This window comes from Anabrus simplex, chromosome 5 (assembly GCF_040414725.1).
Source record: "Anabrus simplex isolate iqAnaSimp1 chromosome 5, ASM4041472v1, whole genome shotgun sequence".
Classification (NCBI taxonomy): domain Eukaryota; kingdom Metazoa; phylum Arthropoda; class Insecta; order Orthoptera; family Tettigoniidae; genus Anabrus; species Anabrus simplex.
Window position 1 is genome coordinate 257,286,155 of NC_090269.1, and position 15,702 is coordinate 257,301,856.

Consider the following 15,702-nt stretch of genomic DNA (forward strand, 5'->3'; position numbering starts at 1 on the left):
ACCCCAGCAACTTCCATATTGTCACAGCCATGGATGTTGACTGGGACTTCGGTGGAAGCTACACTTTACTCTGGCCTGTACCAAGAGATGGATGCAAAAGTACTGTATCCATCAAGAAATGACAGCAGGCAGTGTACAACCATACGATGTATATATATCTTCATATTGTGATATTTTCTACTTTTAAAGCCACCACTCAAACTTATTCGTCTACTGATGTCTTTCCACGCCATCTCTCCACTGACAGCTCGGAACATACCACTTAGTCGAGCAATTCGTCTCCTTTCTCCCAAGTCTTCCCAGCCCAAACTTTGCAACATTTTTGTAACGCTACTCTTTTGTCGGAAATCACCCAGAACAAATCGAGCTGCTTTTCTTTGGATTTTTTCTAGTTCTTGAATCAAGTAATCCTGGTGAGGGGTCCCGTACACTGGAACCATACTCTAGTTGGGGTCTTACCAGAGACTTATATGCCCTCTCCTTTACATCCTTACTACAACTCTAAATACCCTCATAACCATGTGCAGAGATCTCTACCCTTTATTAACAATCATATTTATGTGATTACCCCAATGAAGATCTTTACTTATATTAACACCTAGCTACTTGTAGTGATCCCCAAAAGGAACTTTCACCCCATCAACGCAGTAATTATAACTGAGAGGACTTTTCCTATTTGTGAAACTCACAACCTGACTTTTAACCCCGTTTATCATCATTCCATTGCCTGCTGTCCATCTCACAACATTATCGAGGTCATTTTGCAGTTGCTTAGAATCTTGTAACTTATTTATTACTCTGTAGAGAATAACATCATCTGCAAACAGCCTTATCTATGAATCCACTTCTTTACATATATCATTTGTTAGGCTCCTTAAAACAACAAGCATCATATATCATTGATATATACGTATATGAGAAAACATAAAGGTCCAATAATACTGCCTTAAGGAATTCCCCTCTTAATTATCACAGGGTCAGATAAAGCTTCACCTACTTTAATTTTCTGAGTTCTATTTTCTAGAAATATAGTCACCCATTCAGTCACTCTTTTTCTAGTCCAATTCACTCATTTTTGCCAGTAGTCTTCCATGATCTAACCTATCAAATGCCTTAGATAGGTCAATCGCAATACAGTCCATTTGACCTCCTGAGTCCAGGATACCCGCTATATCTTCATGGAATCCCACACGTTGAGCTTCAGTGGAATAATTTTTCCTAAACCCAAACTGCTTTCTGTCAAACCAGGTATTAATTTCGCAAAGGTGTTTAATATAATCAGAAATAATGCCTTCTCAAAGCTTACATGCAATTAATGTCTAACTGACTGGCCTGTAATTTTCAGCTTTATGTCTATCACCCTTTTCTTTATACACAGGGGCTACTATAGAAACTCTCCATTCATCTGGTATAGCTCCTTCATGCAAACGATAATCAAATAAATACTTCAGATATGGTACTATATCCCAACCCATTGCCTTTAGTATATCTCCAGAAATCTTATCAATTCCAGCAGCTTTTCTAGTTTTCAACTTTTGTATCTTACTGTAAATGTCATTGTTATCATTTGCAAATTTTAATACTTCTTTAGTATTACTCACCTCCCCTATCTGGACATTATCCTTATAACCAACAATCTTTACATACTGCTGACTGAATACTCTTGCCTTTTGAAGATCCTCGCATACACACTTCCCTTGTTCATGAATGTTTCCTGGAATATCCTTCTTGGAACCTACTTCTGCCTTAAAGTACCTGTACATACCCTTCCATTTTCACTAAAATTTGTATGACCATCAATTGTGCTTGCCATCATGTTATCCTTAGCAGACTTTTTTGCTAGATTCAATTTCATAGTAAGTTCCTTCAATTTCTCCTTACTTCCACAGCCATTTCTAACTCTATTTCTTTCCAACCTGCACCTCCTTCTTAGTCTCTTTACTTCTCTATTATAATATAGTGGATCTTTACCATTCTTTACCACATTTAAAGGTACAAACCTCTTTTCACATTCCTCAAAAATTGCTTTAAACCCATCTCAGAGCCTGTTTACCTTTTTTATTTACCGTTTTCCACCGATCATAGTTTTTTAAACCTCCCTCATGCCTTTTTATTAGCCATATGGTACTGCCTAATAGACCTAATTTTAATACCTTTCTTTCTTTCACATTTATTTTTAACTACGACAAAAACAGTTCCGTGATCACTAATACCATCTATTACTTCGGTTTCTCTATAGAGCTCATCTGGTTTTACCAGCACGACATTCAGAATATTCTTCCCTCTAGTTGGTTCCATCACTTTCTGAATCAACTGCCCTTCCCATATTAACTTATTTGCCATTTGTTGATCATGCTTCCTGTCGTTTGGTATTCGCTTCGGATGTTGGAATCATAGATGAATAATGTTTTACGATACGTGAAGTAGCAGAGAGAAGAGATCCTTCCTCAATACTTGGCAGGGACCAACCTACCCGCCCCAAAACGTATTCTTACTTACATAGAAGAATTTGAAACAACCTGAAACTAAATAGTACCACCATTTCCTTTGTCCCTATGGTCTTATCACTAACCAGTCTAGACCAATATTTTGTAGATCTAACCTACCTTTACCGTTCACCTTTCGTGTTATTCAGTATATATGGATAATGTGCCGACGTTGGCAAGCTTGTTTAGTAAATTGCGAGCTCGCCGGAGTCGCTGCTATGTTGGATCTATAACCTATATTTTCATTTCTATATTATATGAAGACCAGTAACCACTAAATCATTCCAAAAGAAAAAACAACTAAAAGTATTCTGCTTCAGCAGTTTATATTTGGACAACCAAACCTATACATAGGGAGAAAAACAAGATTATGTACCGAATATGCAATAGTGCATACACGAGTGCATATATTGTTGATTTCTAGTGCATAGATGCATGCATATTTTTCCGTTTTAAGTGCATATGAATCTGCTCGCTATTGATAGCATTAATACCGTTCAGTATAGCCTTAGTGTTATATATTATTTCTGTTATACTATTAAGGGTGTTAATAGGATTTGTTCTTGTTCTCTTTGTAATTCGGCGTTATGCTGTTGCTGATTCTAAATAAATAAATAAATAAATAAATAAATAAATAAATGCATAAATACATAAATAAATAAATAAATAAATAAATAAATAAATAAATAAATAAATAAATAAATAAATAAATAAATAAATAAATAAATATAAAAGATCTGCAATTCTGTACTTACGAGAAGGGGCCGTTGCCAAAGATGTCGATAAACCCTGCCTTGCCCGTCACGTTGTAGTGCCCAGAGAGTGAAATAGGTTTGAAACTCAGCGTAAATTCTATCTTCAAGTTGTCCAGGTCATTAGCGATCCGTTCAAGTTTGTAAGATGACAGATTATTGATCACCACGTCATCGAGCCTACCACGTATCCTGAAAGAAGGAAATACATTTTTTTTAAAGTCAGTGAATAGTTTGATGACATAGTAACACATTCTAGTAAATAAATAGCTGATAAGAATTGGGTACTGTGCATTAATTACTTCCTTGGATCCGTGAAACTTTATAATACTCTATATTTAACTTCTCAGGCCAGTAACTTAAAACAATTAGAAGTATCTTACATAATATGCCATTGTGTTATGAAATAAATAGCTGATATACAATGTATTTACGATTAAATAATCCACAACCCAGCATTTTCAAACTTTCTTTTTGCGGCACGAGGTGTGATAGGTGATCTTCACTAATTTTGGGTCGCTGAACATGAATCCGTTGTCCGTTTCTACGTATCACGGCACATTTTCTCGCAATAGGTATATCAAAATAAGAGATAGACCTGAATATTGCATGTGAAAAGTACTGAAAAATGTTGATAATTTTGGAAATATTTCTAATTTTTTGTATTAATATATATATGTTTTGAAATAGTTGAATATTGTCTTGAATTATTATATACAATGAATAATTATTGAGTATAAAATTACAACGAACTATTTAGCATTTATTGTAATATAATACTGATTTACACAAAACACATAAAAACAACTCTGAGGCAATGAAAGCAATTTATTTTGACAATTAAACGCGATTTACAAGCAAACAATGCAACTTTTATTCAGTATCTTTATGAATTCATAAATGTGAACAAAATAAACTTTAACAGTCCTAGATGTCCCCTTGGAATGAACGCTTGGCTGCCCAGCGTCTGACTGCATCAAGTTTGTCTTCTTATTTCAAACACCAACCATAGTCGGCCATCATTGGTTCATCCAACCTCCCCTGGTATCTTCTTTCTGCCTCCTTGGAACCTCTCTCTCATCTCTTTGCTAGCAGACCCAAGATTTTCCGGAAAGTGATCGAGGTGAGAATGAAGAAAGTGCAGCTTCAGACTCATTCTACACCCCAACTCTTTCATATCATCCAACATCGATTTCACTATTGTTTTTTGTTGTTCATCCTTTACATTTCCTAGGAACTTCATTATGACGTCTCTTATTGAATTTCATGCAGCGAGTTCAACGGCATTCATCGTCTGTTCAAAGTTTCTGTCTTTCAGAAGCTTTCTAATTTGTGGTCCATTAAAAATGCCTTCCTTGACTTTTGCAGCAGATAAATGTGGAAATTTGCTTGCAGTGTACTTGAAACAAGGGCTACTTGTGTCCAAGGCCTTAATGAACTGCTTCATGATTCCCAGTGGTGGCAAAATAATTTTTTGTGGCTCAATTAAGGCATCATTTGTAACATTTTTCACACCAGGTGTCAAAACTCGTCTCTTGGGCCAGGAAGGTGTAGACCAGTGTTTGTTCCGAGCTCTGATGTCCCATTCACACAAATAACAAGGGAATTTAGTTTAACCTGCTTGTTGTCCTAACAGAATACCACATACCTTCAAGTCACTACACACATGCCACCGGTGCTCATGATATTTGATTTTATCTAAAACAGTTTGCATTGTGATATAATTTTCTTTTAGTGAAACGGAATGTGCCACAGGAATCGAAGCTAGAATGTTTCTGTTATGAAGTAGTACAGCTTTTAAGCTAACCACGGCCACTCTAACAACAGCCGATTCGCTGTTATCACAAAGCAGCACTGTGCCACAATGACACATTTTCAATTAAGGCCACGGCCGTTTCCTTCCAACTCCTAGGCCTTTCCTATCCCATCATCGCCATAAGACCTATCTGTGTCGGTGCGACGTAAAGCCCCTAGCAAAAAAAAAAAGACACATTTTCAGACAGTAAATGGCAACTAACACGAAAACTAGAAGTGATACAACAGAACCAATGACATTTCTGAAATCAGGAGACCTTATTTAGTTAAAATCACGTATCAGATGCTTTGCCACAAAAATCATGCTGGGTAGTGTAATCTGTTAAATTTACAGGATGCGCCAAAAGTTCCGCACCATAAAATGGATTACGATTTAGATAAAAGCAGTCCAGTTTATTGTTGCAGATAATTCTTTTTGACTACTGAAGAGTGTGTAGAGGTTATTCTTTTCTGTGGACGTGATGATTACTCCCGAAGAGACGTTGATGAATTTAATCGAAGGCAGCCCGATCGACTAGTAGCGCACACGGCGTTTAACAGGAAGAAAATGATGTCAAATCTCCCTATGGGAAAATCAAATGGTCATAAATATGTCTTCCATAGCTGTAATGTCCGGCTCCATGGCTAAATGTTTAGCGTGTTGGCCTTTGGTCACAGGGGTCCCGGGTTCGATTCCCAGCAGAGTCGGGAATTTTAACCATAATTGGTTAATTTCGCTGGCACGGGGACTGGGTGTATGTGTCGTCTTCATCATTTCATGCCGGGGTACTACTCCGGTGAGTAGTATAATTGGACAGTTCGGCGGCCACCTCCACCTCAGGCTCCCAGAGGCCACCTCCACCTCCACCTCAGCCAGAGGCCTCCCAGATGCCACCTCCACCTCCACCTCAGCCAGAGGCCTCCCAGATGCCTCCTCCACCTCCCGCGGGAAATTTGAATTTGTAAACAAAGCCACGTGCTTTTTGACAGCTGTCATCGACAACAACGCATCGCAAACCTCAGTACTGCCATCTTGACGGGCCTAAACCTCAGTAGTGCCAACTTAACCTCACTAGCGTGAGGTAAACAAAGCCACGTGTTTTTTGACAGCCACGTGCTTTTTGACAGATTTGTAAACAAAGCCACGTGCTTTTTGACAGAAAACAACGCATCGCTAACCTCAGTACTGCCATCTTGACGGGCCTAAACCTGTGTAGTAAACAAAGCCACGTGCTTTTTGACAACCACGTGCTTTTTTGACAGCTGTCATCCGCCATCTTTGAGCACTGTGCTGCCCTCTTTCGTAACCTGTCATCGGCAGTGCTGCCATCTTGACGGGTCTAAACCTTAGTGCTACCAACTTAACCTAACTAGCGTGAGGTAAACAAAGCCACGTGTTTTTTGACAGCTGTCATCCACCATCTTTAATCTATAGAGCACAGTGCTGCCCTCTTTAGCTACTTACCTTTGAAATGTGGTGGCGGATAATTTGAAAAATGCTTTTTGACAGCAGCCATCTTGCATCGCAAACCTCAGTGCTGCCCTCTTTAGCTAGATACCTGTGGTGGCAGACAATTCCACGTGACAGCAGCCATCTTTAATCAAGAGAGCACCGTGCTGCCCTCTATGTGGTGGTGGTAAATTCCACGTGGTCTTGTTTGGAAACAAACTCACGCGCTTTTTTGACAGCCGTCATCCGCCATCTTTAATCACAGTGCTGCACTCTATGTGGTGGTGGCAAATTCCACGTGCTCTTGTTGGGAAACAAAGCCACGTGCTTTTTTTGACAGCTGTCATCCGCCATCTTTGAGCACTGTGCTGCGGGCAATTTCGTCAGCTGTCATCCGCCATCTTTGAGAACAGTGCTGCACTCTATGTGGTGGCGGTAAATTCCACGTGCTTTACAAACCTATGCGCTTTTCTGACAGCTGTCATCCGCCATCTTTAATCCAGAGAGAACAGTGCTGCCCTCTATGTAGCGGTGGCAAATTCCAAGTGCTTTACAAACCTATGCGCTTTTCTGACAGCCGTCATCCGCCATCTTTGAGAACAGTGCTGCCCTCTATGTGGTGGTTGTAAATTCCACGTGCTTTACAAACCTATGCGCTTTTCTGACAGCTGTCATCCGCCATCTTTGAGAACAGTGCTGAACTCTATGTAGCGGTGGTAAATTCCAAGTGCTTTACAAACCTATGTGCTTTTCTGACAGCTGTCATCCGCCATCTTTAATCACCGTGCTGCCGGGTGGCGGCAAATTCCACGTGCTCTTGTTTGGAAACAAAGCTTTTAATCCAGAGAGAACAGTGTTGCCCCGGTGGCGGCAAATTCCACGTGCTTTACAAACCTATGTGCTTTTTTGACAGCTGTCATCCGCCATCTTTAAGCTGTAAATCCCCGATTCTCATGTTAGAAGTTGTAAAACAGATTCTTAATCCGAGTTCTTTGACGTCAGGAAGGGCAACCGGTCGAAACAATAGTGTATGACGTGAGAGGCTAGATACTGCCAGTTTTGCATCAGGAAGGGCGACTAGTCTTAAAACAAATTCTTGTGATTTAAAAATCTTAGTTTTGCGTCAGGAAGGGCATCCGGCCGTAAAACAATAGTTCGTGATTTAAAATCTAAGAAGTGCATCCAGCTGTAAATCCCCGATTCCCCGTGTTAGACGTTGTAAAACAGATTCTTAATCCGAGTTGCCAGGAAGGGGCAACCGGTTGAAAACTATAGTGTATGAGGTTAGATACTGCTAGTTTTGCATCAGGAAGGATAACTCAACAAATTCATGCGATTTAAACACATTTTTATTCCCAAGAGAATCGAACCCGAGACTACCGGGTGAGAGGCATGCATACTGTAGGCTATAGATTTGTTCTACAGTCCTTGAAGCATCGGCACAGTCATTCTGAGCGAGTTGTGTGGAATGCGTGTGTTAGCTGAAATTGTACACGTATCTTCCGGCTCGACCTTGAACGAGGACACTGCGTGCTTGTAACTCGCGAACGTCTTCTTAGCTGAGTCCCATGTAAGCTCTTAAAACACAGTACTAATTAAGGTTGTAAAATATTCTGAAATAGTACTCCTCTGTGGTGTAGTAGTTAGCTGCTACCCTCGGAGGTCCGAGTTCGATTCCTGGCTCTGCCACGGAATGTGTAGCATTTAGCCTATGTAAGTTCCTAACGTAAAATATCATGATTGTACGGAGAGGTTAAAACACATCAACAGCCCTTATTTATTGCTAGCTTTCTTGCACACCCCGCCTCACACCATAGTTTTACGACCGGCTGCCCTTCCTGACTAGGATTTTAAATCGCAGTATACGTGGTAAATTTGTTGTAGCGGGTTTTATAACTAGATATCCCGGTACCGACACATAGCCTACTCCCGCTGAAGAAGCCTGCACAAGGCTTATTGCCTCCATCCGACAAATGAATCACCGTCAAGTCTTGTACTCAAAAAATCATTTTCGAAGGAGTCTGCACAAGGTTTAACGCTGCTAGCTTTCTCGCACACCCCGCCTCACACCATAGTTTTACGACCGGCTGCCCTTCCTGACTAGGATTTTAAATCGCAGTATACGTGATAAATTTGTTGTAGCGGGTTTTATAACTAGATATCCCGGTACCGACACATAGCCTACTCCCGCTGAAGAAGCCTGCACAAGGCTTATTGCCTCCATCCGACAAATGAATCACCGTCAAGTCTTGTACTCAAAAAATCATTTTCGAAGGAGTCTGCACAAGGTTTAACGTCCCCATCAACAGCCCTTACTTATAGCTAGCTTTTTTGCACACCCCGCCTCACACCATAGTTTTACGACCGGCTGCCCTTCCTGACTAGGATTTTAAATCGCAGTATACGTGATAAATTTGTTGTAGCGGGTTTTATAACTAGATATCCCGGTACCGACACATAGCCTACTCCCGCTGAAGAAGCCAGCTTAACAACTCCATCCAACAAATGAATCACCCTCAAACACTCTTCAATCATTCTCGCTACTTCGGAAGATAGCGGGTTCGAACTAGAAGCCGTAAATGCTAGGCGAGGGGCCTGCGCGATCGTCATTACATGATCTAGCTTTAGCTCAATACCTACAGGTAAGGAATACCGCGGATGTACCCTCGAGAAGTCGAGGATCACACGCTAACTTTCCAAGGATCGAACTCTTAAATTCTAACACCTCGGCATCAACAGGAGGTTCGAATACGTCAGCCTGCGGGACTATAGGTGGGAGCTCTTGTTGCATTCGTTCCGACTGTACTGCAGTTGTCAGCTCAGCGATTTTTCCACATCCGCTTGGTAACAAGCAGAATATTTAGCCGCTGCAGTCTGCGCGAAGTGCTCACAGTTCTCTGTATGCGTTTATTACGTACACACACACATCTCCCGTCTGCTGTAAATATTATTCTTCAGCCTTTATCTTAAGGTAAGGTAGAACTGTTAGTTACTTTTCGCAAAGCAACTTCTACGCTAGACATCTACATTCATATATGTTTATTCTTTTTTTTAGGTACCATTCGAAAGTACGCAATTTTATTCATCCCAGTAACAGCCTGCAGCACGTGCATTTTTTTAAAGGTATGTTTTCGAACTTTGAGTTGCAAAGATAATTAGGTTAGATGATGTACCCTACACTACATTCATATATGTTTCTTCTTTTTTAGGTACGACCAGAATATTATCATTCGAGTTTCAGGCTTGAACGCACGCATTTTATACATCCGAGTAATAGTTTGCAGCGCGAAGATTTTAAGGTATGTCTGACCTCTATTCGTTGAAACTTGGTTTCTTCTAAAACATCGTAACTTTAGTCTATTGATAAATAGTTGTTCTCTTTAATCCTCACGCGAGGTGCGTACATAGCTATGTCTGCCCTCAACAGGCTGAAACTTGGTTTCTTCCATAACTTTAAGCTATTCATAAATAATTGTTCTCTTCAACCTACATACTATAGACGTGGTATAATTTCAAACACGCACACATAGCTATGTCCGTCCTCAACAGGCTTAAACTTGGTTTCTTCCGAACATCGTAACTTTAGTCTATTGATAAATAGTTGTTCTCTTTAATCAACATACTATAGACGTGGTATAATTTCAAACACGTACACATAGCTATGTCTGCCCTCAACAGGTTGAAAGTTGGTTTCTTCCGAACATCGTAACTTTAAGCTAATCATAAATAGTTGTTCTCTTTAATCCTCACGCTATAGACGTGGTATAATTTCAAACACGCACACATAGCTATGTCTGACCTCAACGGGTTGAAACTTGGTTTCTTCCGAACATCGTAACTTTAGTCTATTGACAAATAGTTATTTTCTTTAATCTGCATGTCATATAAGAGGTTAATCTTATAATTTCAAACATGCACGCATAGCTATGTCTGACCTCAGCAGGCTGAAACTTGGTTTCTTCCGAACATCGTAACTTTAAGCTAATCATAAATAGTTGTTCTCTTTAATCAACATACTATAGACGTGGTATAATTTCAAACACGTACACATAGCTATGTCTGCCCTCAACGGGCTGAAACTTGGTTTCTTCTAAAACATCGTAACTTTAGTCTATTGAAAAATAGTTATTTTCTTTAATCTGCATGTCATAGAAGAGGTTAATCTTATAATTTCAAACACGCACGCATAGCTATGTCTGACCTCAGCAGGCTGAAACTTGGTTTCTTCTAAAACATCGTAACTTTAAGCTAATCATAAATAGTTGTTCTCTTTAATCTACATACTATAGACGTGGTATAATTTCAAACACGCACACATAGCTATGTCCGTCCTCAACAGGCTTAAACTTGGTTTCTTCTGAACATCGTAACTTTAGTCTATTGATAAATAGTTGTTCTCTTTAATCTACATACTATAGACGTAGTATAATTTCAAACACGCACACATAGCTATGTCTGCCCTCAACAGGCTGAAACTTGGTTTCTTCCGAACATCGTAACTTTAAGCTAATCATAAATAGTTGTTCTCTTTAATCAACATACTATAGACGTGGTATAATTTCAAACACGTACACATAGCTATGTCTGCCCTCAACGGGCTGAAACTTGGTTTCTTCTAAAACATCGTAACTTTAGTCTATTGACAAATAGTTATTTTCTTTAATCTGCATGTCATAGAAGAGGTTAATCTTATAATTTCAAACACGCACGCATAGCTATGTCCGTCCTCAACAGGCTTAAACTTGGTTTCTTCTGAACACCGTAACTTTAGTCTATTGATAAATAGTTGTTCTCTTTAATCTACATACTATAGACGTAGTATAATTTCAAACACGCACACATAGCTATGTCTGCCCTCAACAGGCTGAAACTTGGTTTCTTCCGAACATCATAACTTTAAGCTAATCATAAATAGTTGTTCTCTTTAATCAACATACTATAGACGTGGTATAATTTCAAACACGTACACATAGCTATGTCTGCCCTCAACGGGCTGAAACTTGGTTTCTTCTAAAACATCGTAACTTTAGTCTATTGACAAATAGTTATTTTCTTTAATCTGCATGTCATAGAAGAGGTTAATCTTATAATTTCAAACACGCACGCATAGCTATGTCTGACCTCAGCAAGCTGAAACTTGGTTTCTTCTAAAACATCGTAACTTCAGTCTATTGACAAATAGTTATTTTCTTTAATCTACATACTATAGACGTAGTATAATTTCAAACACGCACACATAGCTATGTCTGCCCTCAACAGGTTGAAAGTTGGTTTCTTCCGAACATCGTAACTTTAAGCTAATCATAAATAGTTGTTCTCTTTAATCCTCATACTATAGACGTGGTATAATTTCAAACACGTACACGTAGCTATGTCTGTCCTCAACAGGTTGAAACTTGGTTTCTTCTAAAACATCGTAACTTTAGTCTATTGACAAATAGTTATTTTCTTTAATCTGCATGTCATAGAAGAGGTTAATCTTATAATTTCAAACACGCACGCATAGCTATGTCTGACCTCAGCAGGCTGAAACTTGGTTTCTTCTAAAACATCGTAACTTTAGTCTATTGATAAATAGTTGTTCTCTTTAATTCTCACGCTATAGACGAGGTGCGTACATAGCTATGTCTGCCCTCAACAGGCTGAAACTTGGTTTCTTCTAAAACATCGTAACTTTAGTCTATTGATAAATAGTTATTTTCTTTAATCCGAATGCCATAGGAGAGGTTAATCGTATAATTTCAAACTCACAGTCATGTCCGACCTCTATAGGTTGAACATCGCAACTTTAGGCTAATCTCTATTGGTTGTTCTCTTTTCAGATGTTCCCCTGCTCGCAGTGTGATATAACGTTTACAAGAAGAGATGCCCTTACACGACATTTACAAATCAAACATAGAGAAGCGTCTACGTTCACCTGCGAGCAGTGTGAGACATCGTTTACAAGGCGAGATAACTTCATGCGCCATATGAAATCAAAACACCCTAGCATAACATCTGCTTTATGTGATGTTTGCGGGCTGTACTTCGCTAATGTAGAGCAATACCAGGCTCACTTAGCAGAGGTACATCAAATATCTACTTGCCCTCAGGTAGTAGTAGGGAAAAAGCGTGCAGCTACTGATGTAGCTGTAGAAAGTACTAGTAGTAAAAAACCTAGAAAAAATCATGAACTTCAAACTATTCACTGCGAGCACTGTAACACTGATGTACCATCTTCGCATTTTCAGGGGCACTTACGGAGTAATGCGCATAAAAATAATGCGTGTAGAAGTGGTAGTAACGCAAACATCGAGGAAATTAATACAGCATTTAAAAGTAGGATTGCTAGTTACCGAATTCGCACCAGTCAAAAGTTTCAGAGCACTTCAAACTTTTTAAATTGCGTTCAACCGGATGTACAACAGCTTCTTGCTAAATCTTTGTCCAATCATAGTTTATTTAAAGTTAATTTTGAACTTTTCGCCTTGTACATTAAAAGCACGGATGAATCCGAAATAACGGACATTAAATCATTTAATACGAAGAATTTTGTCATAAGTCAGTCGACTAATTTTGGTGATGTACTTAGGGATGTCTCTAACATTATTTCAACTAAGAGCGAGGAATTTCAGGAAAAGGAATCAGGGTGGGCTTTAGTTGAGATAATGTATCTAGAAGTTAACATCAATAAGTACAATCCCATGCGAGGTTCATCGTACATCGAGCTGCCGACATGGATTCAGCGAAAAGAAGCTGTTGTAAACATCCAAAACAATGACGAAGCATGTTTTGCATGGGCGGTGATGTCAGCTTTAAATCCTGCGAAATCAGACGTAGCTAAGAGAACATCATCGTATCCACACTATTCAACGCAGCTAAATTTCGATAGTATAGAATTTCCTGTACAGATAAAGGATATTAAGCACTTTGAGGAACTAAATAACATTAGTATCAATGTGTATGGTGTAGAGAAAAAGTCTGTAGTAGGTCCTCTGTATTATACATGTCATAAGAAGAGTACTCACGTTAATTTACTCTATATTGAAAACAGTGAGAATAGCCACTTTTGCTGGATTAAAAATCTGAGTAGACTTGTTGGCAATCAGTTGTCAAAACATGATGGTAAAAAGTGGCTATGTGATGGATGCTTGCAGTATTTCAGAAATGAAGATCAGTTAACGAAGCATTCCAAGAATGACTGCAATCATGTACGTACAGAGATACCTACTACAGGCAATAATGTTTTAAAATTTACAAATTTTCACAAGCAGATGTGGGTACCGTTCGTGATTTATGCAGACTTTGAAGCCATCCTCACGCCATGCAACACATGCTCACCTAATCCTGACAACTCTTTCACTAATACTACGCACATGCATGTCCCGTATAGCTTCGCGTATTACATCAAGTGTAGTTACGATAGTACGCTTAACAAGTTAGAGCTGTATCGAGGACATGATGCTGCTAAAGTATTTTTAGAAAGACTTGAAAGTGATGCAGTTCGTCTCGGTCGTATTCTGAATAGTAATATTCCTATGAAGCCACTCACCGACATTCAGTTAAATGATCATGAACGTGCTACAAAGTGTAGCATTTGTGATGGGGAATTTTCCGAAAATGACCCTAAAGTTTTTGATCATGATCATTTAACTGGTTTCTACAGATGTGCCGCTCATTATAGCTGTAATCTTAAGTATAGAGTTCCTAAATTCATCCCTGTAATTTTTCATAACTTATCTGGTTACGACTCTCATTTCATCATTTCACAATTTGGAGCTTCGGATGAAAAAGTAGATATAATCCCTCAGAATAAAGAGCGGTACATTGCGTTTGCAAAGTCTGTAAAAGTAGATGCTGAGCATTCTATAAAACTGAGATTCCTTGACTCGTTTCGCTTTATGGCGAGTAGCCTCGGTAAACTTTCTAGTCATTTACAGCCTGAACAATTTACGGAAATTCGACGCGTTTTCCCTGAAGAAGCGCAGTTTAATTTACTTCGGCGTAAGGGTGTTTTTTGTTACGAATATCTCGACTGCTTAGACCGCCTCGAAGAACGTGCCTTACCATCGAAACAATCCTTTTACAGCTCGCTGAATTCAGCAGATATTAGTGATGATGACTATTTACATGCACAACATATCTGGGAGCAGTTCCACATTCAAACGCTGGGTGAATACTCCGATTTATATTTAAAGACAGATGTACTTTTGTTAGCTGATGTTTTTGAAAATTTTCGCTGTGTATGCATGAACACCTACAGCCTTGACCCATGTCAGTATTTTACTGCACCTGGGTTAAGTTGGGACGCGATGTTAAAATACACGCGTGTGAATTTGGAACTGCTGTCCGATATCGATATGGTGCACTTTATAAAAGCATCCATTCGAGGCGATCTGAGTCAGTGCAGCGGCCGATATTCTAGGGCTAATAATAAGTACATGCCGAGTTTCGATTCTAGTCAGGAATCTCAGTATATCGTTTATCTGGATGCTAATAATCAGTATGGGTGGGCGATGAGTCAGCATCTACCGGTGAGTGGTTTCCGCTGGCTGACGCAGTGCGAAATTGATGCTTTACAGCTACACGCCCTAGGCGATGAAGCTAGTAAAGGTTATTTCCTCGAAGTTGACTTACAGTATCCTAAAGAGTTACACACTTCTCATAATGACCTACCGTTCTGCCCTGAAAATATGAAGCCCCCGTACATTGCATCAACGACGAAAATGCTCATTGCTAATTTATGCGATAAATCTAAGTATATCATTCATTACCGAAATTTAAAACAGTGTTTGCAGCATGGTTTGAAGTTATCCAAAATTCATCGCGTACTAGAATTTAATCAGTCACCGTGGCTAAAGCCATATATCGATCTGAACAATAATTTAAGAACGAATGCGGTTAACGAGTTTGAAAAAGATTTCTACAAGCTCATGAATAACAGTGTGTTTGGTAAGACTATGGAGAATGTTGACAAACGCGTTGATGTAAAATTGATTACAAACTGGGATAATATTAAGAAAAGGTATGGTGCTAACTATTTAATAAGTAAACCAAATTTCCACAGCTGCACCATCATACACGAGAATTTAGTTATTATACAGATGAATCGTGTCAAGTTTAAGTATAACAAACCTACCTACGTCGGCTTCACAGTACTTGAATTGGCTAAAACACTCATGTATGAATTCCATTACGATTATATGATGAAGAAGTACGCGCACAATGCGCAATTGCTCTA

At 39.2% G+C, this 15,702-nt stretch overlaps 1 protein-coding gene across 1 annotated transcript in view; it reads right to left on the reverse strand.

Annotated features, from left to right (window-relative positions):
• LOC136873963 (uncharacterized) overlaps positions 1-15,702 on the reverse strand; it is a 199,216-nt gene that overhangs the window by 91,936 nt on the left and 91,578 nt on the right. The window contains exon 4 of the mRNA XM_067147361.2: positions 3,242-3,430. Within this exon, the coding sequence (XP_067003462.2) occupies positions 3,242-3,430 (189 nt within the window). The remainder of the gene's footprint in view (positions 1-3,241; positions 3,431-15,702) is intronic.